Source organism: Sapajus apella, unplaced genomic scaffold (assembly GCF_009761245.1).
Source record: "Sapajus apella isolate SASKATOON/1434 unplaced genomic scaffold, GSC_monkey_1.0 scaffold45, whole genome shotgun sequence".
NCBI classification, from domain to species: domain Eukaryota; kingdom Metazoa; phylum Chordata; class Mammalia; order Primates; family Cebidae; genus Sapajus; species Sapajus apella.
The window spans coordinates 3818611-3846562 of record NW_022436985.1 but is presented as its reverse complement, the minus strand read 5'-3'; the positions used below and the strand labels follow the sequence as shown (position 1 = coordinate 3846562).

At 38.3% G+C, this 27952-nt stretch overlaps 1 protein-coding gene across 3 annotated transcripts in view; it reads left to right on the top strand.

Annotated features, from left to right (window-relative positions):
- Positions 1-1718: 1718 nt before the first annotated feature.
- Positions 1719-27952, top strand: part of SMARCAD1 (SWI/SNF-related, matrix-associated actin-dependent regulator of chromatin, subfamily a, containing DEAD/H box 1) — a 78321-nt gene continuing 52087 nt past the window's right edge. Inside the window, exons 1-4 of one of the 3 annotated variants that reach the window (XM_032239589.1) lie at positions 1719-1845; positions 2455-2693; positions 17630-17807; positions 26938-27106. In XM_032239589.1, the coding sequence (XP_032095480.1) occupies positions 2504-2693; positions 17630-17807; positions 26938-27106 (537 nt within the window). In that variant the 5' untranslated portion in view covers positions 1719-1845; positions 2455-2503. Of the gene's footprint in view, positions 1846-1878; positions 2180-2454; positions 2694-17629; positions 17808-26937; positions 27107-27952 lie in introns of those variants that run through there. The other 2 variants (XM_032239592.1, XM_032239590.1) reach the window with 2 other exon arrangements.

Sequence of the window (27952 nt, the reverse complement as noted above, 5' to 3'; positions counted from 1 at the left end):
CAGTAGATAAGAAAAATGTGATACACATACACAGTGGAGTACTATTTGGCTATTTAAAAAAATGAGATCCTGCCTGGGCGTGGTGGCTCGTGCCTGTAATTCCAGCACTTTGGGAGGCTGAGGGGAGCGGATCACAAGGTCAGAAGTTTGGGACCAACCTGGCCAATATGATGAAACCCTGTCTTTACTAAAAATACAAAAATTAGCCAGGCATGGTGACGTGTGCCTGTAATTCTAGCTACTTGGGAAGCTGAGGCAGAATTGCTTGAACCTGGGAGGTAGAGGTTGCAGTGAGCTGAGATCACGCCACTGCACTCCAGCTTGAACAACAGGGCAAAACTCCGCCTGGAGGCAGGGGCAGGGGTGGGGATGACGGGGGGGGGGGGGGGGGGGGGGTGAGGGTGGAAGTGGGGGGGGGGGGGTGGAGGTTGTGTTGGGGCTGGGATGAGATCCTGTCCTTTGCAACATAGATGGAAATGGAGGTCATTATATTAAAGGAAATAAGGCAGGCACTGAAAAACAAACTTTACATGTTCTCATTTATTATATTTGTGGGAGCTAAAAAATTAAAACAATTGAACTCATGAGAAACAGAGAGTAGAACAATGGCTACCAGAGGCTGGGAAGGGTAGTGTGGGGCGGAGGGGGGTTGGTGAGCATGGTTAACGGGTACAAAAATACAGCTAGAATGAATAAGATCTATTATTTGATAGCACAAGAGCATCACTACAGTCAACAATTTATTGTACATTTTTTTTTTTTTTTTTTTTTTTTTTTTGAGACGGAGTTTCGCTCTTGTTACCCAGGCTGGAGTGCAATGGCGCGATCTCGGCTCACCGCAACCTCCGCCTCCTGGGTTCAGGCAATTCTCCTGCCTCAGCCTCCTGAGTAGCTGGGATTACAGGCACACGCCACCATGCCCAGCTAATTTTTTGTATTTTTAGTAGAGACGGGGTTTCACCATGTTGACCAGGATGGTCTCGATCTCTTGACCTCGTGATCCACCCGCCTCGGCCTCCCAAAGTGCTGGGATTACAGGCGTGAGCCACCGCGCCCGGCCTTATTGTACATTTTTAAATGACTAAAATAATATAACTGGATGGTTTGAAACACAAAGGATAAATGCTTGTGATGGATACCCCACTTACCCTGACAGGATTATTACGCATTGCTTGCCTGATGTACCCCATAAATATGTACACCTACTATGTACTCGCAAACATTAAAAATTAAATTAAAAAAAAAATCAAATTCCACTCTAAGAACAATCTCGCCGAAAGTGAGGAATTACTTCAAATGCTTTGAAGCTCAACATCCTGGGGTTCTTATCCCTCATTAATTACATATGCAATTGCAGGTCTCACTTTCTTTGCTTTATAAACATAGGCTTCCTGTAAGGATTGGGATTATACACTTAAAATGCTTGGCACAATATTATTACTATTATGCTATCTACATTATAGATGAAACATTAAAGATTATAATACAATGTATACTAATTGTATCATATATTGTTATTTTTTGTCATCATGCTATTTACTATTGTTCTATTTATTAACTCTGTAGCTAACTTACAGAAACAGGACAAAGGTACAGATCAATCTGGCCCTTACAAGCCGGCAGAGACGGGTACGAATTACCATGACAACAGCGCGCGCCTAGACATTTTCGGCTCGCGCGTTGTTTGGGAAGAAAAAGCCTAGGCTGCGTGTTGCGTCATCATTACGCGCTTGTAAGGGCTTTTCGTGCTGTTTTGGAAAGTCCCGGCACGGCTACCGTCGCCCCACGCCAGGAATTATTTTTTTATTTTCAACCTTTGTTACATAGAACTGAGGCTACAAGATCGTAAGTACTGAGGGAAGAAAGAACAAGCAAGCGATTGAATGTTAAAAAGATGCCTCAGTATACGCTCCACCTCTGAACCCTCCTGTGTGCTCTTAATCCTATCAGCTTCCTCTCAGCTGGGATCGCGCCGCGTCAACTTCCGGGCGGGTGCCCGCCAGCACGGCCTCCGCCGCTCCCCTTCTTTGGCCCCTTTGTGTCCCCGCAGTGTCGAGGCGCGGGCTCTGGCAGGTCCTTTCTCGAGACAGGGGGCACGTAGCACAGGGAGCCTCTCTCTGTGTGCGGGCGGGAGGCCCGCTAGGGGGTTATACTGGGGAACGTGCCTGCGCGTGCTGGGGTAAGAGGAGGTTGCACGAGGGTCAGCTCGTGGTTTCAGTGAGGAGGGGCGGGTGGGGGAGGCGGACGAATGGGAGTGAAAAGCAATGGAAATTTTAGAAAACATACCCGGTCCACCTTCTGATCGTGGTGGCCTAACAATGAAGCGTAGCCATAATAGTCCTGAGCCACTGGCATGTTTGCGGGCCCTTTATTGCCTTGGGAATAAACTGCTGTGGCATTGTATTTTATGTTGTTTTCATGGCCTCTCTTCCTCTGTTTATTTTTCCACTGCAGATAGTTCATTTAAAGCCCCCATCCCTGCAAGGTGGTGATTTCTACCAATATGAATCTTTTCAACCTGGACCGTTTTCGCTTTGAGAAAAGGAGTAAGATTGAGGAAGCGCCCGAAGCAACCCCTCAACCCTCCCAGCCTGGCCCTTCTTCACCAATTTCTCTTAGTGCTGAAGAGGAGAATGCTGAAGGGGAAGTTAGCAGGGCAAACACTCCTGATTCAGATATAACTGAAAAAACAGGTGAGTTACAATGTTGAAATTGATGTAACATCAAGGACAGTTTTTAAAAGATGGAAGAACAGATTCTCATTTTTATTCTTGATTTCATGAATATTGATGCATTGTCCTGTAGTGTGCCCTTTTAAATACAGCTTTGGGACTGCTATAAGCACCGTGTACCCTCAACTGAGCATCCATCCATTGTTGCTTCACTTTTGTATGAGTTCTTGGAATATGGCCCAATGGTGGAAGTTGAAATCAGAACTTAGGTCATCCATAGGTCAGAATGGTTACTACTGGAAGAGCAGTGTAGGTGATTCAGTCCTGTGATAGACTTTGGGGTTATTTGGCCAGACATAATCATTCATTCCAGTATTCCCTCAAAATATTGATCATCTATGTGCTAGACATTGAACAAGGTGCCTAAAGACAACCTCTGTACACAAGGGAAGATCAGATCACATCAAGTTATTGCTGTAAAACAGCAAGATTTACTTGACTTCCTGGATGTCCTCAGAATGCAAATGAATAGTTGGTATTCTTCATGATGAATGAATATTTTTAACTTCATCAGCAGATTGTCAGAGACAAAAGGATTTGAGGATAAGCCAAAAAATTGAGATTTCCACTTGAATCTGTGTTCATTGAACAGTTAATTATTAGAGGAATATATTTGAGCTCTTGCTGTTTTACAGGCATAGTGATAAGTGCTTCACATTCTGTCATTTAATTTGCGCAATAATTCTACACGATAGGTATAACTGACATAGGGGTTAATGTAAAACGAGATTCAGAGAGGTTATTAGGAACTTGATAGAGCCTGAACTCAAGTCCTGGCAGTATGATTCCTGAGCATAAACTCAATAGTTACATAGTTTCTTATGAAAGGTGAAAGGAATGTTGGAAGTTATATTTTAATATTTTTTCAGTAATATCTTTTTTTATACAAACTGTTTCATAAGTAGCTTTTAACTTAATGTAGCCTGACAGAACACAAGTTTATCCTTGGTATCTTTTTTTTTTTTTTGCCACTCTTCTACTTAAATGTAGAAGTGATGGCAGATCCTCTAGAAGTTATCATTAGAGTAATATTTTTAAATACTTTGTGTAACTGGAATTTGGCAGAATGATTTGGTAGATTGGATTAGGAGTCAGATCTACAAAGCCTTTGTCTAAGTAGTTTTGAATTTGAATGCTATAGGGAACAACTGAAGGATTTTGTTTGTTTGTTTGTTTGTTTATAAGGCGGGGTTTCACCATGTTGGTCAGGCTGGTCTTGAACTCCCAACCTCAGGTGATCTGCCCACCTTGGCCTCCAAAGTGTTTGGATTACAGGCGTGAGCCACCACGCCCGGCCTAACTGAAGGATTTTAAGCACCAGGAGTAAATCCTTTTGTTCACTCTTTGAATAGATATTTGACATCCAGGTATTTAAATGCTTTTCCAATGAATATATTAATCTGTGTCCTCTGTGGCTAGACAGGGCAGGAAGGCCAAAGTGTAGACACGAGATTTCAAATCCATAGACGCTTCTGTCTCTTCATGTTTGTTAAATGTGGTGGACATTGGACATGTCACGTAAAATCTGTGATTCACAATTTTTTTCATCTTTGGAAGTAAAAGCAGTTTGTAACCTGGATTTCAGTGGAATGTTTTAGTTATTTGTCAGTATTGGTCATGTGAAATATTTAATTTCCTTTATTGATCAGAAGATATGTTTCTGTTTTTATTTCTTTCTAACAATATCCATTCATTTTCTCTTTATTGGTACGTTTTTCCATAAATAAATTCTGCTTAGAAACTGAGATTGCTTTAGGAATTACATGGTCAGGCTCGATGGCTTTGGGAAACTGGAAAATAAGTTTGTTCTAGGAATGGTAAGAATTAATCCTTGTAGGAGTGGTGCACTTTGCTTTAATAAAAGATTGTTGTAAATGATACTGTGAATTTTGGAAAGTCTCAAAAACTAAGGCTGAGAAGTTTAGATTTTACATTATAGGTACTAGGTATACATTAAAGACCTTACGGATTGAGTAGGAAAATGATGAAAGTAAATTTTTAAAGTCAGTTTAGCATTGGTGACTAGTATGTCTTGATTGAGGGTAGAGATTGAAGGGAAAGAAATCATTTAGGCAACTCCTATAATCAAGGAGTAGATAGCTGTAGAAAGAGAGAAGAAAGAGATATGAGAGGTTTCAGAGTAATGAAGGGCAGGGTTTAGATCCCTGATAGGAATGAGGTAAGATGAATGTTAAGATTTTCATTTTAGGGCCGGGTCATGCCTGTAATCCCAGCACTTTGGGACGCAGAGGTGGGCAGATCACCTGAGGTCAGGAGTTCAAGACTAGCCTGGCCAACATGACAAAACCCTGTCTCTACTAAAAATACAAAAATTAGCCCTTATGGTGGTGCCTGTAATCCCAGCTGCTCGAGAGGCTGAAGCACAAGAATTGCTTGAATCTGGGAGGCAGAGGTTGCAGTGAGAGGAGATCATGCCTGAGGGACAGAGTGAGATTCAGTCTCAAAAAAAAAAAAAAAAAAAAAAAAAGGTAAATGTCTTTAAGAATTCAAATAAGAATTAAAGGTCCTGCCCCTAAGTATTAATTTAGCATGGGGTCTAGGGGGAGGTGTGAAGGGGGATTCAGAATTGAGTGTTGGACCTGTGGAGAGGACAAGATACTGAAGTTATATTTTTAATGTCAGGACTGGAGACAAAGATTGGTGAATTATGAGTAGGATGTGACTTGACCTTCCTTTATCATGTAACTTTTCATACTGCCATTGTGGGATAATGCTATGTGAGTTTATTTACAGTAAAGTGTCAGGTCTAAGTCAGCTTATAGAATGGAAATTGTATGTAGTCAAAATTACCTGTAATCACTCATTTAAAAACGACTCTTCTTATTTTATCTAGTGAGTTGACTTCATTTCCTACTACCCTTCGTCAGTTACTGTGCCACCGCCACATTGTTTCTTGAATCTGTCAAGCAAGGTCCCATCTTTGCTTCTTCCAGTTTGCTCTTTTGCCTGGAAAACTCTTCCTGCTTATATTTGCCTATGACTCAGATGCTTTGTTTCATTAGATTGAAGTAAAATGTCACCTTTTTTAGAAGACCTTCCCTGATCACCTGTGAAATAGCCACCCAACCCAGCCCCACCCTACCGCAGCTTTACTCTGTTGTTATTTTTCTTCATGGTATTTATCACTAGTTAACATTACGTTATATAGTTGTGTCTCCCTTGTTAGAATATATGATTCATGAGAACAGAGACCTTATCAATCATGTTCTATTTATCTCCATTGTTCAGGACAATCACTGGCTTGTAGTAGCCCTCAGTAAGTGTATTGAAGGATTATTGCATGATGAGTAGGCATTATTTGTACTTTATACATATTTTTTAAAATTTATTATTTATTTGTTTTTGGACAGCCACACTGTGTTGCCCAGGCTACAGTACATTGGCATAATCTCGGCTCACTGCCACCTCTGCCTATCAGGTTCAAATGATTCTCATGCTTCAGCCTCCCGAGCAGCTGGGACTACAGGAATATGCCACCATACCTAGTTAATTTTTGTATTTTTTGTAGAGATGAGGTGTCACTATGTTGGTAAGGCTAGTGTCAAACTCCTGACCTCTAGTGATCACATGCCTTGGCCTCCCAAAGTGCTGGGATTACAGGCGTGAGCCACCACGCCCAGGCCTATACATTTTTTTTTCTTTTTTTGAGATGGAGTCTTGCCCTGTTGCCAGGCTGCAGTGCAGTGGCACAATCTCAGCTCACAGTAACATCTGCCTCCTGGGTTCAAGGGACTGTCCTGCCTCAGCCTCCCAAGTAGTTGGAACTACGTACAGCCACTCGCCACCACACCCGGCTAATTTTTGCGTTTTCAGGAGAGACGGGGTTTCACCATGTTAGCCAGACTGGTCTCGAGCTCCTGTCCTCAAGCAGTCTTCTTGTATGGTGGGTGCGGAGGGTTTCTAGAAGAGGAGGTTTTAGACAATATAGATGAAGCTGAAGAGACAGAAGTGTAAACTGTTGGGTTGTGAGGTGCCTTTATATCCTATGTCAGGGAAGATAGATTTTATTTGACACATCATAAAGCATTTTATTTTGGAAAGGCTATTAGTGAAGCTATTGTATTAATTGAAGCTTCAATGTGGGGAAATGACTAGGAGATGACAGGAGACAACTGAGGGGAGTTGTAAATGATGCATTTGATGATATTAGGTGATCAGTTGAATGTGGAAGATATGCAGATAACTCGAATGTTCCTTGTTTGGACAGCTGGAGCACTGCCACCATGGCCTGAATTAGAAGGTAAGTGTAGGAGAAAGATACTAAAGCGTGATGCATTTGCATTACCCATCTTATTTTAGTATTAAGGTAGTAGATGGTTGAATATTAGAGTTTAGAGCTCAGAGAGTGGTCTGAATCTTGGAAGTCAACTTGGGAGTCATCATTGTGGTAGTTAACAAAAAATGTCCTGAGCAGGGTATACAATAACATCATTTGACAATGAGCAAAGGCAGGAAAACCAATGAAAAATTTGAAAGATGACTAGAAGAGTCATAGAAAATGATAGTGTCCTGGAAGCCAAGAAAAAAGTGATTTTAGTTTGGTATTTAGCCTAGTAACAAATCCTGTAGAGAAGTCAAGTTCAGTGGGGACTCATCAGTGACCAGTTTCCTTGGAAATTAAAAGTTACTACTAACCTTTAACAGTTCAGTAGGATGTGACGAGGTGAAGATGATTCTTTCAGAAAAGGAACGAGAAAAATAGGTAACTTGATTGGGAAGCAACATCAAGAAAAGATGTTTCAGATTGTTGAAAATTGAGCATGTTTGTTAACCAAGGGCCAGAAGCTAGTGGAGAGAGAAGGGCTGAGGGAGGGAGATAATCTGAAGAGAGGCAATCGATGGGAACTGAAGCATTGCTGGACTGTTTAACTGTGCAAAACAATAAAGACATTTTACCTGGGGGGGGGGATAATTGAATGAGATAAAAATAGATGGATTGATTCATAGATTATTTTGGCATTGGAGGAATGGAGGAAAGTTTTAGTATATGCTTGATGATTTTTTTTTTTTTTTTTTTTTTTTTTTGCTGAAATAGATTCAGTCCTCTAGACCACTTCAAGGTGGTTGTCATATTGAAAGGAACACTTGTTAATAAGTGAGAGACATTTTTGAAACTATACCAGTCATTAAAAAGATTTCCTGAGAGTATTACTCTGCCAGAGACAGATTGTATAATCTTGAGTAAAAAGTCAACTGTTTGGATCTTACTCTCTTTTCCTGGCTTTGCTTAGTTTTCTGCATTCCTTGCCAACATTAAAATGGTTATTATCCTTTGAATGATGAAACTGAATGTATGCTTTTAGCTTCATAATTCTGTGACCATTGGGCAATACTCAGTCTTGTTGTAGGTATGTATGGCCAAAATGTGAATCATTGTTGTACCTGTTGATAGGCATTCTGATTTCTTAATGTCTCTTAATATTAATTGACAAGCAGTACTTGGTTAAAGAGTTAGTGCTCAATCGTTGTAACAGAAAGTACAGTAAGTACTCAAACATAGGTAGAAATCTTATGTGCATTTTAAATGTACATTTATTTGGCCAGGCGCAGTGGCTTATGCCTGTACAGTACCAGCACTGTAGAAGACCACGGTGGGAGGATTGCTTGAGACTAGGAGTTCGAGACCAGCCTGGGCAACATAGCAAGACCCTGTCTCTATAAAAAAATTAAAAAGCTACCAGGCGTGGTGGTGTATACCTGTAGTCTTAGCCACTTTGGAGACTGAGACAGGAGAATTGCTTGAGCCCAGAAGTTCGAGGTTACAGTGAGCTATGATCACTCCACTGCCTTCCAGCCTGGGTGACACAGTGAGATTCTGTCCCAAAAGAAGGGGGCAGATAGGGGAATTAAGTATTATTTTAGTCATTGTCACTTCACCCTACACAAAAATTTCACTAGTTTGTATCAGACTACATCTTGGTTTTCTGATGTCTACTTTTTCATACCTATTTAAATATTGCAAACCATTATTATCGTGAATAGGCTAGTAGGCAAAAGTATGTTATTGTTGCTTTTTCTTTATTTTTGAGGTTAAGTATGTTTTCATAAATTTACTAGCCATTTGGTTTTTTCTGTGTTCTTTTATGCTTTTCTGTTTTTCTGATAAATGTCTCTTTCTGATAAATGATTTGTAAGTACTTTTTAATTCCATGTATCTTAGTCTGTTAGGGCTGCTGTAACTACCATAGACCGGGTAGCTTATAAGCAATAGAAATTTACTCTGACAGTTCTGGAGGCTGGGAATTCCAAAATCAAGGTGCTGGAAGATCAGGTATCTGAGAGCCCTCCTCTTAGACCATGATTTTTTTACTGTAATCCCATTTGACTGAATGAGTGAGGGGTCTCTTGGGCCTCTTATAAGGGCACTAATCCCATTCATAAGTGCTCCGCCCTCATCACCTAATACGCCCTCGTTCCTCCAGCAAATGTCACCTCCTAATACTATTACCATAGCAGTTAAGATTTCAGTATACCATTTTGGGGAGTGGGGCACAGACCATAGAAAAATTTTTTGTTGTTTGCCGTAGAAAAATTTTACATTTTTATGGCCGGGCATGGTGGCGCACGCCTGTAATCCAGGCACTTTGGAGGCCAAGGCGGGCAGATCACCTGAGTTCGGCAGTTCAAGACCAGCCTGATCAACATGGTGAAACTCCTTCTTAAAAAAAAAAAAAAAAAAAAATTTACATTTTTATGTGATCAGCTTGTTCGCCCTTTCTCTGTAAGTATTCTGCATTCCCCATTATATACTCATTCATGTTTTCCTCTATTGTATCTGTTAATTTAAAAATGGTGGTAAAATACACAGAAAATTTACCATCTCATCCATTTTTAAGTCTACAGTTTGCTACATTCAATTCAATGCATTTACATTGTCATACAACAATTCTCCAGAACTCTTTTCATCTTGCAAAACAGACTGTGTACCTGTTGAACAACTACTCCCCATATCTGATTCCCCCAGCCCCTGGCAACCACCCTTTACGTTGTTTTTTTATGGATTTGACTATTCTAGTATAACATCCTCAGAATCCATTAATGTTGTAGCATATATCAGAATTTCCTTCCTTTATAAGACTGAATAATATTTCATTGTGTGTATATACACATTTTGTTTATCCATTCATCCATCAGTGGACACTTGAATTGCTTCCACATCTTGGATATTGTGAATTGTATTGCAGTGAACATAAATGTGTAAATATCTCTTTGAAACCCTGCTTTCAATTCTTTTCGTTATATACTCAGAAGTGGTATTGCTGGGTCATATGGTAATTCTATTTCTAATTTTTTTGTGGAACCACCATACTGTTTTCCATAGTTGCTCCACCATTTTACATTTCTGCCAGCAGTGTAGAGGGTTCCAATTTATCCACATCCTCTCCAACCCTTGTTATTTTCTGTGTTTTGGATAATAGCCAACATAATGTGCATGCATTTGTATCTCAGTGTGGGTTTTGTGTTGATTTTTAACTTTAAATCCCATCTGAATTTGATTTCATTATAGGGACTAAAGAAAGGGTGATAACGTTTTCTCCTTTGTTCATTATTCACCAGTTATTAGTCAGTTTTCCATTTATTGAAAAATACTTTTTCTTACATTAAAATGTCATCATTATAGTCTAAAATAACATTTACTTCTAATTTCGCTGTTTTATGACCAGAGAATGTGGCCTGTAGTATTTCTTTTTTTGGGAAATTCACTCAGATTTTCTTTGTGGCCTAATATTTAATTAATTCCTATAAAAATTCCAGGGATGCTTGGAAAGAAGACATAATCTAAGTATAGATTTAATTATCTGTCAGATTAATAGATGAATTTTATTATATCTTTGTTTTCAAACTGTGGATCATAAACATTTATTGTGTCATAAAATCAATTTCTTGGATCCTGACTAAATATGCATGACTACAGTTTTTAATGGAGTAGAACAAATAGAAAGTTATCAATGTGTATCAGTTATAGTAAGAGCTTCTCCCATTTTCTTTCAGTTATACCTGTGAATCTAACAATCTGTGTGCTTAGGATAATAAACCAAAATATGTCTTGGGTTTCAGTCAAAAATGTTTAAACACTGTTCTAGATCTTGTTTATTTTTGTGCTCTTGCTTTATTAAGAGCATAGAGAAGAGTTAATGCCTCGTATTTGTCTCTATTGACTCTTTGCCTTATATAGTCTGCAATATTTATGCATTTCATTATTAGTATAGAGTTGAGATATGTCAGTTATATATTTATTGTAGGTATAAAGACTTATTTAAAAAGTCCCTCTTGAAAGTTTAATACTTTTGCCATGTTCAGTTCTAATTGCATGGCTTTCTTTTCCTTTACATTTTAATTAATTTTTTTTTCTTTTTTCTTTTTTCTTTTTTTTTTTTTTTGAGACAGAGTCTCACTTTGTCACCCAGGCTGGAGTGCAGTAGCGCCATCTCGCTTATTGAAACCCTCACCTCCTGGGCTCAAGTAATCCTCCTGCCTCAGCCTCCTGAGTAGCTGAGACCACAGAAGTACACTACCATGCCCAGCTAGTTTTTGTATTTTTGGCGGAGACAGGGTTTCACCATGTTGCCCAGGCTGGTCTGAAACTCCTGTCCTCAAGTGATCCACCTGCCTTGGCCTCCCAAAGTGTTGGAAATACAGGCATTAGCCACCACGCCCAGCCTCCTTTATGTTTTACCCTTTCTTTTGGCTTAAACTTGAAAAGGGCTTTTTCCCTCGTTTCATCTTAGAAAGATGTATTAGAAACTACTCATTAGTCTTGTATTTAGTGTATTACTTGTCTTTTCTGGAGCATTCATTAGAGAGTTTGATTTATCAAGATACTAAAGGTATTTTCCTGTCTATATATGCAAATTAAGACTATAGAATTTACAGTCTGTTGTCTTGGTAATAGCTTTTTTGAGACAGAGTCTCGCTCTGTCACCCAGGCTGGAGTGTGGTGGTGGGATCACAGCTCACTGCAACCTCTGTCTCCTGGGTTCAAGCAATTCTTGTGCCTCAGCCTCCCTTGTAGCTGGGATTACAGATGTGCGCCACCCTGCCTGGCTAATTTTTGTGTTTTTAGTAGAGACGGGGTTTTACCGTGTTGGCCAGGCTGGTCTGAAACTCCTGACCTCAAGCGATTTGCCCGTGTCAGCCTCCCAAAGTGCTGGGATTACAGATGTGAGCCACTGTGCCTGGCCATGTTTTGGTAATAAATCTTTTAAGGGGCAAATATATGTTGTGTTTTAGTTGGCATTTGAAGGAACTGCCTTGTAAATCAGTTGCTATGTTAAAGGATTGAACAGCGTAGAGCAATACATGATTTGAATATCAGAAATGGCAGGGTTTTATAATTCTTCGGGACAGGTGTAAAGGCTTATGTATTTTTATTCTTCTTTAGAAGACCACCTTTGTTTATGAATTAACAAACTGATTTAAACTATTTCTGTGTGAATTCATAATCTCCTACTAGTGATTTTTTTGTTCGAATGAGCCTTAATCTCCCACTAGTGATTTTTTTGTTTGAAAGAGCCTTGATCTTAGACCACTGAAAAGGTGAAACCAGTGGCAAGCTTGAATGCTTGTTTTATGGTAGACTTAGATATGAGAATGGTTAAAGGGTACCGGATAAACTTGGGATATAAGATTGTCTTCTTTTATGCATACCAGTAGTGGGAATTTTCATGTGGAATTACTCCCTAGGGCCATGGAGTCTTCTTGCAAAGGCTAATGATAGAGGTTCCCATTATCCTTGGTAATGAGAAAATATCTTTGAGTTAGCCTTTCCTATTGTTTTTATATGGAAGGACAGACTGTTTTCCCTCCTGTTCATTTAGTATTTTGTATATTCTCTCATTGCACAAATTATGCTTATAACATAGTTATTCATGTACATGTCTACTTCACTCCTATTTCAAAAGGGCAAGTTGAACTGTATGTAACTTGCCATTATTTTGCTTTAATATCCTACCTCCTGCTACAATGCCTTAAACGCAGACAATGTTCAGCATGTGTCAGCATTGAATAGTAGCAGATGTCTTTTCTTTATAACTGTTTCTGCTTTTCACTGTTCTTTCCTCTGTTTTTGTAGTTTTCTTTTTTGCTTCCTGTTTCCTTTATGGTATTACTAAAAAGTGCTTATTTGCTTAATTAAAAAGCATAATTGCAGCGGGAGAATATCTTTTTAGGCATTGGCTCTGAGCTATTTAGCTGTTGCTTACTTCTAAAAATAGTTCAACTAAACAAATCTACGTGTTCAGCGCTATTCTAATTCTGATTATTGATGTACCAGTAAGTTGATGTATTATAAACAAGATTTTACTGTATCCCATCAGCTTTCAAAGTGTAGTCTGTGAACTTCTGAGCATTCCCTACGCCCATCTGAGGGTGTCCACAAGGTCAAAACTATTGTTATAATAATATTAAGACACTACTAGTCTATTTCACTATATTGATATTTGCACTGAAGGCGCAAAAGCAATCATGGATAAAAACTGCTGGTGCCTTAGCACCACAGATCAAGGCCAAGGCTTCAAAAGACTGTTCTAGTAGTCAATATATTCTTAAAATTGTGTAAATGCCAGTTTCACTTAAAGAGCCTAGATGAAGCAGTAAAAATTATTAATTTTATTAAATCTCAACTTAGGATATGTCTTTTTAATATTTTATGAAACAAATGTGAAATACACGTTATTGCATGCTATGCAACAATGATCTTAAGGGAAAGCATCTGAGCAATTGCTTTGAGCTAACCAGTCACTTTTCTTTCCCAGAACACCACTGATTCACAAGGCATGGTTATACAAACTTAGGAATTTGGCAGATGTTTTCTCAGAATAAACAAAGTGATATAAAAGAAAACAACACAGTATTTATTGCTAGTGATAAAACCCCAGTTTTCAAAGGAAAGTTTGAATTTTGGAAAACTAGTGTCCATGACTGTGAGTTTTATAGTTTCCAATATTTAAGACATTTCTGATAAGCTCAGTGGTAATGTTAACATAGTAGTTTTTTAACATAATATCATGAAATGTGTCAAAATTTGGAAGATGTGTGTTACTCAGTGAACCAGTATTTTCCAGATGACCCAAGCACAATGTTAGGAAATAATACACGGTTAATGGTTTTAATGTAATAGAATGCAAAATGTTTTTTCATATGGTTCCAGATTCCACATTGCAACTAACTTTAAGAAATTACCACTTGTCAAGTTTGGGTTTAGTATCAAATAAAAATATTCACAGTAATCTAAAAAGGCTATGAAAATACTCCTCCTTTCTCCAACTACATAACTTTGTAAGGCATATTTTTTTTATAAACTGAAATGGAAACAGTGTATGGCAACAGATTAAAGGTAGAAACAGATATGAGAATTCAGCAGTCTTTTATTAAACCAGAGATTTTGACAAATATGAAACAGTGTTGCTCATCTCACTAAATAAATTATTTGTAGCAGGGACATATAGTTTTCATGAAGATATTGTAGGTGAGGCAGAGATCACTTCGAACTCCCCTTTTGCTCTTGTGTGGGCTCTTCTGGCTGAATCTAGAAACCAGAACAATACCAGGAAGATAAAAAAGAAAAGCATATCATTTTGTTAGGTTTATGTGTACATGGAGATCTTCCCAAGAGAAATCAGAAGAACTGACCAAAGCAAGATGCTTTTATACTTTTTAAGACAACAATAAATTTGAGAAGACGTGATAAGACAAAGGGGATCTGGCAGTGGGCAGCAAATTTCTGGGGGAGTCACTAGGAGACATATGAGGCGTGTAAAACTGGTGGAAGATAAGTGTTACTTTGTTAAGTATATTTAAACAAGTTGGTTGCAACCCCCTATTCTCAGTCACTGGTGATAATGGTTGTTTTCTCACCCTCATACAGGGAGGCTACCCCTCCCAGAGGAGCCTTCCTGACTTGCTGCATGCAAGAAAATACGGGTCAGCTACCTGTTTCTGAAACTACAATTTCTCCAGTGTTGTCAGCTCAGAATAATGAATGGTTTGGCATATTTTTGAATAACATGTCTTTCACGCCTTCAATATATTATTTATGTTAATATGTGAAAAGTTTGGTTTTAAATATATAAATATATAAACATTCAGTTTTAATTTTATTTTTTAGTATGATAAGTATCAGAGATAAAACTGATGTAAGGAAAGGCTTGTTGCGACCTTCGATTTTTAAGAGTACAAAGGGGTTCTGAGTTGGAGAAATGTTGTATCTTAGCTTTCCCTCACCCACCTACCCCCCACATTATACTATTTCCTCTGTTAATCACTTGCCAAACAGGCTATGAGGGTGACACTTGGTTCAGTACAGTCTGTATGTTTAATGTATATATTTTGAGAGTATAGTATATCTGATAAAAGTGCTAAGTAATTGAGTACATGATGAGAAGTAAGCAAAATTTTATTATTTATTTATTTATTTTTTTTTTGGTTACCTAAGCACATTAAAGATTAATTTTAAAAATTGGGGCTGCGTGTGGTGGCTCATGCCTATAATCCCAGCATTTCAGGCGGCCGAGGCGGGTGGATCACTTGATGTCAGGAGTTTGACACCAGCCTGGCCAACATGGTGAAACCCCATCTCTACAAAAAAATACAAAAATTAGCCAAGTGTGGTGGCAGGCACCTGTAATCCCAGCTACTAGGGAGGCTGAAGCAGGAGAATCGATTGAACCCAGGAGGTGGAGGTTGCAGTGAGCCGAGTGCCCACTGCACTCCACCCTGGGCAATAGAGCAAGGCTCTGACTCAAAAAAAAGTAAGTAAAATAAAAATTGCTTTGTCTTCACCATGTATTTTGTACTACAGTGTGTATAAGGCAGAAAAACAAAAGGTGAATTAAAAAGTCACATTCAGAAAGTTGTAGTTCTCCAAATCCTCACTAATAAAATTTTTAGACATCTCTACAGGTCAAAAGATTATTCTTCATTTTTGATCTGCAGTCCAGTGCTCTATCTCTGAACTTTACCCGCTTCTGTATTCATTTTTAATAAAGAGGCCAGACACAGTGGCTCATGTCTGTAATCCCAGCACTTCGGAGGCCAAGGCAGGCAGATCACGAGGTCAGGAGTTTGAGACCACCCTGGCCAATATGATGAAACCATCTTTACTAAAAATACAAAAATTAGCCGGGCATGGTGGCAGGCACCTATAATCTCAGCTACTCGGGAGGCTGAGGCAGGAGAATTGCTTGAACCTGGGAGACAGAGGCTGCAGCGAGCCAGGAACGTGCCACTGCACTCCAGCCTGGGAAACAGAGCGAGATTCCATCTCGGAAAAATAAATAAAAATAAATAGAGCTTTTAAAGAAAATTGGACAATTCATTTTCTCAAAGCCTTTTTTTTTTTTTTCCTGAGAGAGTTTTGCTCTTGTTACCCAGGCTGGAGTGCAATGGCGCAGTCCTGGCTCACTGCAGCCTCTGCCTCCCAAGTTCAAGCAATTCTCCTGCCTCATCCTCTCGAGTAGCTGGAACTACAGGCGTGTGCCATCACGACCAGCTAATTTTTTTTGTTGTTGTTTTGTTTTGTTTTGTTTTGTTTTGTTTTTTTGGTGGAGATGAGGCTTTACCACATTGGCCAGGCTGATCTTAAATTCCTGACTACAGGTAATTAACTCCCCTCAGCCTCCCAAAGGGCTGGGATTACAGGCATGAGCCGCCATGCCCTGGCCTCTCATAGCCTTTCTAAAGTGTCAGAAAGTAGGACTTTATTGTTGAAGTGTTCGATTGACATGATTAGCTTTAGGCACCATTTTTGACACAGTAATGTTCTAAATTTTTAGTTTTATATATTTTTAGGTTTGTGATATATCAGGAACACTGTAAAATCAGAGTCTAAAGTATCTTTATACTTACTATATGGGCGTTTGGATTGCGATTTTATTACTTTGTGTATGATGATAATATGTAGGTTTCTTTATGTTTATGGCAATTAATGAAGCTGTGGTTTATTCCAATACAGAGTTGTTTGCTCAACTTGCATGCGGTGTTTATAAAATTGTTCTTTTGGAAAAAAGTATGATTTGCATTTTACTATTGTTTCTAGGACTGCGTTGCTTAGGCCTCTTTCCTTGGCTTGTAAGGTGATCTCCTTCCTGCCTTGTCTTCAAATGGCCTTTCCTTCTTTTGCATCCCTGGTGTGTTTCCCTTTTCTTATAAGGACATCAGTCTTATTGGACTCAGAGCCCATCCTGTAGGCCTCATTTTAACGTAATCATTTTGAGGGTCCTATTTCCAAATACAGTCACAAAGAATAGGACTCACCCACATAATCTCATGTAAGCCTTAATTACCTTTTTAAAGGCCTCATCTCCAAATACAATTACGTTTTGAGGTATTGGTGATTGGGACTTATGAATGATGGGGAGGAGTACACAGCTCAGCCCATATACCACATATACATAAGAGCTAATGTTTATGAGATGCTGGCTATGTGTCAGTTACTTAACTAAATGCTTTACATATATAATCTGATTTTATATGCATATTAACTTCGTGATTATTAGTATCTGTATTTTACAGAGGAGGAAATTAAGGCTTAAAGAAATTAATAAGACAAATAGGTGGGATTGGAATTTTGGGCTATGGTGTTCATGCTGTCTCAGGCAAGACCTAAGTGCTACAAAATAAAAGCACAAGAGAAAAGGATTAGAATGTAAAACACAAGCCTATGTTTATTTTGCAATATCCACTAAAGCTTTGCTAGTTAACAACCTGTGAAACAGAAAATTTAACTCCAGCCCTGTTTTTTGTTTAAAAAGTGATGGGAATTTTGGGTTTAGGTTGAAAACAGTGAAGGAAATTTGAGATTTTAGCACATGATTGTAATTAACAACATTCATTTTCCAGTTGCTCAAAATATTTTTCTCCTTTTTATTCTTTTGCAGAAGATTCTAGTGTTCCAGAAACTCCAGATAATGAAAGAAAAGCAAGTATATCATATTTCAAAAATCAAAGAGGAATACAGTATATTGATTTGTCTTCTGATAGTGACGATGTTGTTTCCCCAAATTGCTCCAATACAGTTCAAGAGAAAACGTTCAACAAAGATACAGTGATTATAGTGTAAGCTGATTAATAGATTCATTGTATTTGCATGTGTATAAGGTTTTCAAGAAAAAAGCTACCTAATTTGAAATATTTTGGTGACTTCCCCCCCCCTTTTTTTTGTCCCTGCCCCCTTTCTTGACTACATCTTGGGTATTTTCTCTAACTTACAGACATGGAGGGGTACAAGGTATGTGTTTTCTGGATAACAGTGATTTTTTTGGGTGGGGGGGATAACAGTGATTTTGAGACCAGATACTTAATTTCTTTATTATGGAAGTTTAAAAGAGTTATTTAACTAGAACCTTTATTATTATTATTTTTTTTATTTTTTATAGAGATAGGGTTTTGCCATGTTGGCCAGGTTGGTCTCAAACTCCTGACCTCAGGTGATCCGCCCATCTCAGCCTCTCAAAGTGCTGGGATTACAGGCGTCAGTCGCCGTGCCCGGCCTAACTAGTACCTTTAATCATGTGTAACTGCTTTATGATTTATTCTTCAGTCCATGAGTCAAGTCATTTTAACGTGTGTTGGAAACACTCTGAGCTAGGCACTGTATTATGATTAGGAATATAACGGTGAACAAACCATCCCCAACTTCCTTCTTGCCATCATGTAGCTTATATTCTAGTCAGGTAGAAAAGTAATAAATAAAAGAAGTAGTGTTTCAAAGGATAAGTATTATGGACAAAGGGAAGAGGAGTAGGGAGTTAGAGTCAGGGATTTTTTTTTTCCTTTTTTTTTTTTTTTTTTATAGAGATGGGATCTCGCTGTGTTGACCAGGCTGGTCTTAAACTCCTGGCCTCAAGCAATCCTGCCATCTTGGCCTCCCAAAGTGCTGAGATTACAGGCATTAGACACCACACCTGGCTAGAGGGTCAGGGAATCGTTTCTAAAGAGCATGGTCCGAAAGCCTTAATTGAGAAAACTGTTAATTGAGAAGACAGCGCTGGAACAAAGACCTAAAGGAGGTGAGAAAGTGATCTGTGTAAATGTAGGGGAAAGAATATTCCAGGCATTGGAACTATCATGTTCAGTGACTGTATTATGCCTGGTGTTTTTGAGGAAAGTGAGAGAAACCTGATGGAGAGTGAGGGATCTGAAGTGATAGTGTAAAGGATGAGGTAGAGGAGGAGCTTCATCACATTATTTCCATAGGCTGTTTGGTTTTTGTTCTGACTGATATGGGAATCCTGGGAGAATATTGAACAGAGAGGTAATGTTTAAAAGATCTTAATGACTGTAAGGGAGCAACAGTAGTAGAAGCATAAATATCGTTGTAATAACCCATCAAAAAGTGATGGAGACTTAGATGAGGCTAGTACCTGTAGGAGGGATAAGTAGTGGTTAGATTCTGGAATATACTTTGAAGGTGGAGCAAGAGAGGATTTGTTGCTGGATTGCATGTGAGTTGGAAGATAAAGGGGTCAAAGATCACCCTAAGATTTTTGGCCTGAGCAAACTGGAAGGATGGAGTTACTTGTTACCGAGATAAAGGTGACTGTTTCTGGTATGGGTTTGCAAATACCTTTTGAAGGAAAGTCAGCAACTCAGTCTTGAACATGCTGTGATTGAGAAGACTCTTAGACATCTAAATGGAGATGTCAAATTGGTATAATTAGATTTGGGGCATTGGAGTTCTGGGAAGAGGTTGCATACCTGAATTTGCTAGTTGACAGAGTATTGATTTGCTATTTAAAGCCATATGATTAGATTAAATCAATAAGTGCCACTGGTACAGTATAACTGAAGAAGGGAAGTCCTCTTGGTTGAAATACTGAGGCTAGGGAAACTCTGGATTTTTAGGATCAGGGAGATGAGAATAAACCTATAGAACGTTCTAAGAAGGAGCAGCCATTGAGGTAAAAGTCAAAAGGCTACCTGGTCTTCTAGAAGGTAAGTGAAGATAAAGTGTTGTATGAAAGAACAAGAGATAAGGACTATATACTTCTGATAAGATGAGGACTTCATCTTTAAGTGAACTTTTCTCATGGAGCTATGATAAACATGCCTCATTCTGAAATTTACTCCAAGATAAAATATAGTGAAGATCTTACATGGTTAATCCTGAGGAAAATTGATACATTTTAAAAAAATTGTAGAAAAGTTGAAAAATATAATGCATTATCAACTCTCACAGTCTTTTCAGAAAGAATTACCCATTGTTAGCATTTTCCTGCAATCACATTATCACACTCTTCCTAAATAACAATTATTACTGAACACTTTGCCCCCAATATTTTCGCATTTATCTCCTAAAAACAAGGTTATTTCATTTATTTACATATTAACAGTAATATTTCAAACTCAGAAATACCAATTAACACTAGTACAATACTACTGTGATATACAGTTCATATTTCAGTTTTGCCAGTTATATCAATAATATCCTTTAAAGCACTGCTAATCAAAATACTGGTTTATAAATAAGGAATATGCCTTAGAATGCAAAAAATCAGGGTACTGATTCTTTCAAGACTATATTGCAATGAAGAAAAGAAACAGCTAAACAAAGCAATGTGCTCAGTAACATAGTTGTTTACATTCTGTTGCGAGTTCCTTATTCTGTCATGGACAGACTATACGTTGAGTTAGAGAATTAGTAGTCAGTCCCTGGACCATATTTTCAGTAGTACTTTATAACATTTTATTTTTTATTTTATTTTATTTTTTTAAAGATGGGGTTTCACCATGATGGCCAGGCTGGTCTTGAACTCCTGACCTCAGGTGATCCACCCACCTCAGCCTCCCAAAGTGCTAGGATTACAGGCGTGAGTGACCGTGCCCAGCATAACATTTTTTTTTTACCTTGGATTTAATTTGTCATATCTCTTTAAGCTCATTTAATCTGAAACTATTTCTCAGTCTTTTTTTGTTTCTCATCATACTGACTTTTGAAGATAATAGGCCAGATTTTTTTTAGGATTTTTCTAAATTTGGGTTTAATATTTCTTCATGGTTAAATTTAGGTTAAGTGGAAAGAATACTACATACGTAAATAATCTTGTGTCTTCCTCGATGTGTCATATCACTCTGAGGCATGTGTACGGAGGCACATGATAACCATTTGTTCCATTATTGCTGAATTTTGGCCACTCAATTAATGTGACCCCTTCTAGGTTTTGTCTATCAAGTTACCATTTTTCCCTTTGTAACAATTAAGTTATCTGTGGAGAGATACTTTGAGACTGGGTAATAGTCCTGTTACCTAGCCAGCTTTCACTCAGTAGTTTTAGTACTACTAGTTGATTTTTTGCCTGATTAATTTATGATAATGATGATTGCAAAATGGCGGTATACTAACCAGTGTTCTAGGAGTTACACTTTTATTTGGTAGTCTGTAAAGAAATTTTCCCTATTCTCTCCATTTATGCATTTATGTGGTACAATAAATATTAAAATGAAATTATAGATGTGTACTTACTCAGTGGTTTATAGTTTATTACTATTATTATTCATTTTGATGTACAAATTTCTCAGTTTTGGCGTATGAGGCTCCCTTCAAGCAGGCTATTGTGTGTGTTTGAGGGATTCCTATCATTTTCCTTTCTGGCACAAGGTGTTCTAGACTTGTACTTCTCCTTCCTCAAGACTGAAATTAAAATTAGCTATTTCTCCAAGTAGCTCGGGTTCCTTTTAGTAGCAAATGATACTTGGAAGTCTGGAAACTTGTTTCGTGTTCTTTCTTTGCTGCTGGTGAGGTAGGAATTAATGTCATTGCCCTTTCAGCTGAAGGAGCTAGGAAATACAACAGAAGGACCTAGGACGTAGAGGGTTGGAAGAAAGGGAATTAGGGGGAGAGAGAAGGAAAAATGTGAAAACCTGTGGGTTTTTTTTTAATCATTTGTTTATGATGATACTGATAATTCTAATCTATCACTGCAGGGCTTTCCTTTGCCTCTCATTCTGTGTTGTCTTCTGACAGTGAGAACCCTGGCTTCTACCAGTATCAGTATGTTTACTAATTTGCTCAGTCATCAGGTATGCATAAAATAGTTTTAGAATAGCTACACCCATACTACTTGAGCATTAAATCCACTAAGTAGAGTCTAAGATTTGTTTGTAAGTTTTATTTTTGTCTTTAGATTGAGGGTATACAGTCAGTGCATTTAGATTTTTAAGTAATTAATTTAAATATTTTGTTACTCATTTGAAATCCCGTCAATCAGTTTGTATTCCTTTTAGGGTTTTTCTCTTGTTTCTTTCTTTTAAATTTTACTTTCAAATGTTTAAAATAATGAACAAGATTCCAAAAATAAAAACTCTACAAAAGATAGAAAAGTATCACTCCCTCACTCTCTTTCCTACCCCTTCTCCATCCAAACCTTAGAACTACCAGGTTTGTTTAGTTTCTTGTCATACTTTTCCTTTCATGTATTTTGTTTGTTTGTTTCTTATACAAAAGATAGCATACCACATGTGTGTATATTCATTTGTTCTGTTCACTTAGCGTATATGTATATAACTCCTGGAAATCAGATCAGTTCTAGAATTTTTTATTCTTTTTGTAACTCCGTGGTACTACATTGTGTGAACTTTTGTTATTTCATTCATTCATTCCCCATGTATCAGCATTTTGGTTGTCATGATTTCTTAACCTTAACATTATTGACATTTGGGGCCTGATAATTCTTTGCTGTGAGACTGCCCTGTACATTTAGGATGGTTAGTTAAGTATCTCTGACCTCAACCCAACAGGTACCAGTAGCATTTCCCTAGTCAATACAATCAGAAATATCTCCAGACATTGCCAGATAACCTCCGGCAGCAAAACTACCCCCTCCCCCCACCCTTGAGAACCTACTGATGTAGATATTAGTCAGAAACTGTGGCAGTCATAAAATCTCCTAGGAAGCATTTATAGACAAGAAAGAACTGAAGACAGAATCTTAGATAGCTTCAGCAATTGAAGAAGATGAACAAAAGAAGAGGAGCCTGTTACAGAGATTCAGAAGGACAGGCTGAAAGGTAAAAGGAAAATCAGAAGTAATGTTGCAGAACCCATGAGGTGAGGGTGGGACCAAATTTTCAAGGATATATTTGTGAACAATATACAGAACAATACAGGAAAACTTAGATAAGCAATTAAAAGTTTTTATCCCATTCAGCAGTTTAGAATACATTATTGTCTTTAGAGCAGTTTTACTGAGTGGTGGTGCCGAAGATACAGAAAGAGTAAGTTTGAGAACTTCGTAAGAAAAGATGTAGAAAATCAATATAATAAAATCTGTGAAATAGAGGAGAGTCCTTTTTTTTTTTTTTCTTTTCTTTCCCTGCTGTGTCCATAGTACCTGGAAACCCTGGCACATGGAATAAATTGAATTAATTAATTAATGCAATCTTGAGCACATTGTGGGCTGGGGAGGAAGAGCTTATGAAGAGAGAAAAGATTCAGGAGAAAGATAGTAGGTAGACAAAGCAGTCTTATAGATGTAGAAAGGGCTAGAATGCCTTGGCAGTGTGAGGGGACTTTGTCTTTAACAGGAAGGAACTTCTTTATCTAAGACTGGATAAAAGAGCAAGTGGTCAACTCTGTTGTTCTTACAGAATTTTTTCTTTTGGTTTTAAAGTTTCAAGCATACAAGAAAATGAAATAGTGTATAATGAACACCTGTATACCTTCCACCTAGATTTAATAGTTGTTTTCCTTATTTGTTCATTATGTCATCTGTTATTATTTTTAGTAAAGTGTTTTAAGGTAAATTACGGACATTCCAGCATTTCTGCCCTTAATAACCAAGGGCAGAAATGCTGGAATGTCCGTAATTTACTTTAAAACACTTATCTGCCATCTATCAGTGAACAAGTCTCTAATATCATTTCATTTCCACCTTATGTTCAGATTTCATGTATTTTATAACTGATGTTTTTTTTTTTGTTTTGTTTTGTTTTTTTTTTGAGACGGAGTTTCACTCATGTTACCCAGGCTGGAGTGCAATGGCGCGATCTCGGCTCACCGCAACCTCCGCCTCCTGGATTCAGGCAATTCTCCTGCCTCAGCCTCCTGAGTAGCTGGGATTACAGGCACGCACCACCATGCCCAGCTAATTTTTTGTAGTTTTAGTAGAGACGGGGTTTCACCATGTTGACCAGGATGGTCTCGATCTCTTGACCTCGTGATCCACCCGCCTCGGCCTCCCAAAGTGCTGGGATTACAGGCTTGAGCCACCGCGCCCGGCATAACTGATGTTTTTAAACTGAGATCCAAATTACATTTGGATATTATGCCTTAAGTGTCACAATCTAGAATGGGCTACTCCCCTTTTTTACTTTTCTGAAGAGATCAAATCTTTTCTCAGAGAAAATAGGTTTTTTTTTCTTTCTCTTTCTTTCTTTTTGAGGCGGAATCTTGCTCTATTGCCCAAGTTGAAGTGCAGTGGTATAATCTTGGCTCACTGCAGCCTCTGCTTCCTGGGTTCAAGCGATTCTAGTGTCTCAGCCTCCCTAGGAGCTGGGATTATAAGCACCCGCCACCACACCCAGCGAAATTTTTTATATTTCATGGAGACGGGGTTTCACCATGTTGGCCAGTCTGGTCTTGAACTCCTGACCTCAGGTAATCCACCCAGTTCAGCCTCCCAAAGTGCTGGGATTACAGGCATAAGTCACCTCACCCAGCTGGTTTTTCTTTTTCTTCATGACATTATTTATTTTCTATCACTTGTATTTTCTGTAGTCTGGAAGATAAATCCAAGACATGATGAGATTCATGGTCAGCGTCAATATTTATTACATCACAAAACACATGGATTTGTTCCATCATTGAGTCTGATCACTAGGTAAAGGTTGTGACAGCCAGAAGAGTAAAGATCTTTGAAATAATTCCAGGGAAGGAATTATAAAAGGATTTTCAACCTGAATGCTGTCATTTTCTCAGTCAACTAAGAAGCAGAGTCAAGTAGGGAACAGGAAGATAGAGAGGCGTAATGAAAATTCAAAGTTGAGTATACCTGGAATGAGAACTCTAGGTATAATAATGCAGTGGAAATACAAGTGATTGTCTTCAAATATTTGAAGGACAGGCCTAGTGGTAAAGGAAGAGATGTATTTACCTCATCACTTGAGAGCAGTTTCTCAGAGCTGATCTCAGGAAGTCAACCTAGAAGATTTTGAAATGCGTATTCTGGCTAGGCATAGTGGTTCACATCTGTTATCCCAGCACTTTGGAAGGCCAAGGCTGGCGGTTCGCTTGAGTCTAGGAGTTCAAGACAAGCCTGGGAAACATGGCGAAACCATCTCTGTGCAAAAAACACCAAAAAATTAGCCGGGTGTGGTGGCAAGCACCGTGGTCCCAGCTACTCAGGAGGCTGAGGTGGGAGGATCACTAGAGTCTGGGAGGCAAAGGTTGCTGTGAGCCAAGATTTTACATATTCTAGATGTGTGTCTAAGAGAGCTATTCAGAAATGAAATTAGCAGCATAACCAAGTCTGAATTCACTGATGTTAAGAATATGCCTAAGTACGGTCCCACCTTGCTTTTATTCTCTCATCTTTATAACTTCTATTCATTTGTTACTGTTCTAGTTCTGATCTCTAGAATGCCTACCATATTTGAAAACCAAAATTTCAAAATGAGATTTTTTTAAATTTAGGAAATAAATGAGTAAAATTTGATTCAAAATGTCTTTTATAAAGGATAAACATATAAAGATTAAATAGAACAAGAATAAAGTTAGTTGTTGGAGAATAAACCCTCATATGAAATAAATGTTCCCCGTTTGCTGAAGAAATGTTTTGTTCCTGGCGAGATTCTTTGTAGAGTCCAGCCCTACAGGGTTCTTTGAGCCCCTCCCCGCTGGTGGTGAGACAAGAAATTGTAGAAATAAAAGACACAAGGCACAGAGCTAGAGAAAAGAGAGTTTGGGCCCGGGGTCCACTGCCAACCAAAGGGCGGAGTCCTGCAGTGGCCCCAAAGCCTGGATGCTCTAACTTTTATTGAGTTGCAAATCTGGGGGAAGGGTAGGTAGGGTGTACGTAGGGTGTGGCCTTGGTGGTCCGTGACTGGGGACAGGGTAAAATAGGGAGTGACAGTGATAGGGTCATGTACATCACGTGTCATGCAAGACTCAGGTAGCTGAGATGAGGAAGGAGCATAATTCGTCAGCACTTTTCCATACTTGTTAAGAAAGAACAAAGACATTAAGATTTATATTATTCTAAGATAAAAGAAAACAGGTACAAAAGCAGAACATGAGCTTGACATGGAACGTGACCACTGAAGCACAGCGTCACATAGAGACAATTAAGCCCCTGGATGTCTGCGAGCCTACCTGATAGCATCAGGCCTACCGAAAGAGCTTGGAGAAGCGGAGTTTTCTCCTAGCTCCTCCGAGGAAAGACGTCTCAGCTATTTTGGACGTCTCCTTTCGTAGCTGGCTAAACAGCAGGTGCTTTCCCAGCACTACTGCTCAGCTGGGGCATCCTCCAGCAGCCCTTATACGGGCATGACAGAGCTTAAAGTGTCTTGCTTAAAGGGTCATTCATTTCACAGTGTCGCCCCAGATTCACAGTTCGACCTGAGAGGCATTAGTTAAAGAATTAAGATCACCTGTGAATAACTAAGATCATATATGAATAATAACTACTATGGTTATGTTTCTAGTTACTTTCTTCTTCATTACTTATATGGATATAGGCTGCGGCTTCTGGCTCCTGCCTCGGCACTTACGGGATCTGCCCCCTACAATTCTTACATTGAATGGGCCCATTCTGATTTTAACACTTAGATCCTGATCACACCTAGGTAGGCCTGAAAATTACTTTATCTTTGTAACAGTGTAATTTTCATAGTGTTTCAGGAGCCGCATAACTTTGTCTAATATGGAGAGTGTTGGTGAAAGTTGAGTAAAGAGGAAGTGGACATGCAATAAATGTGTATGAATCCTAACAAAATAAATTCTGGGAAGTTCCTTTTTTTTTCCATCCCAGCTCAGAGTTGAGATTTTTTTTAGTGTATGCTGGTGTTGGTAATGTAGATTTTTCACATAACTACACTGAAATGGAAATAAAAGTTCTCTTACTTAATGACAAGTATAGATTGCATTTACTATTGAAAAGAACTGCAGATGTGTTGTACTATACACAGACAGTATAATGAAATATTAGTAATACATTAAAAATGTTTTTTCCTCTTCTGAAAATATTTTTAGTTCTGAGCCATCTGAAGATGAAGAATCCCAAGGCCTTCCTACCACAGCATGTAGAAATGATGATATTTCAGAATTGGAAGACCTTTCGGAATTGGAAGATCTTAAAGATGCTAAACTTCAGACTTTGAAGGAACTTTTTCCACAAAGAAGTGACAGTGATTTACTTAAGGTTATATTCTTTTATAGTAATTGGTTATTGTAGCTGTAATGATGATAAAATCTTTCCTGCATCCAGTGCTATAGTTAGTAGTGAGTGGTTAGTCATTTTTCTAAAGATATCTTATGTTTAAAGATATTGACTATTAAATCTAAAGGAATTAAATGCCAGAAATTTGTGTATCAGAAGTCTTTACTTATTAACAGACAAGGTTATTCATTTGTAAATAATAGAATAATTAAAGCCTTACTAGTGAACATAGGTTGTTTTCTTGTGTTTGAGTGTTTCTAAAATGCGTGACCTCCCTGTTTCCACTAGAAATACTCAGAAATGTCAGGAACCACCCCACAAAACTGTGACAAGGGTTTGCAGTGACATTTAGTGTGCTGGAGGCAGCAATGCTAAACGCCCTACAGTACCACGGGCAGTCCTACATAACTAAGGATCCTTAGTCCTCCAGTAGCACTCTTGCTGAGAAATACTATAGAAGCAAAATAAATGGGTATGGTTGAACTGTAAAAGTTTGATGTATAGGTATCTCTGATTATAAGAGTAAATAAAAATTGGCCAATTAAGTTTTAAATAAAGAATAAATTTCTGAATATTAATAAACAGTCTAACCCTAGCTCTACCACTTATTAGTTAAATGATCTTAGGGGAATCATTTAATTGCAGGTTCTTTGTATTTTCAACTTTGCATCTATTGTTGCTGCTACCACTACCAGTTCTCCCCACAATGTGAGACTTAGGAGTTATCGTATCTGTGTCAACTAGACAGGTAACTTTGAAGTGGTAGACGCTAGTATACTGTGGAGTACATACTCTTTTTTTTTTTTTTTTTTTTTTTTTTTTTTTTTG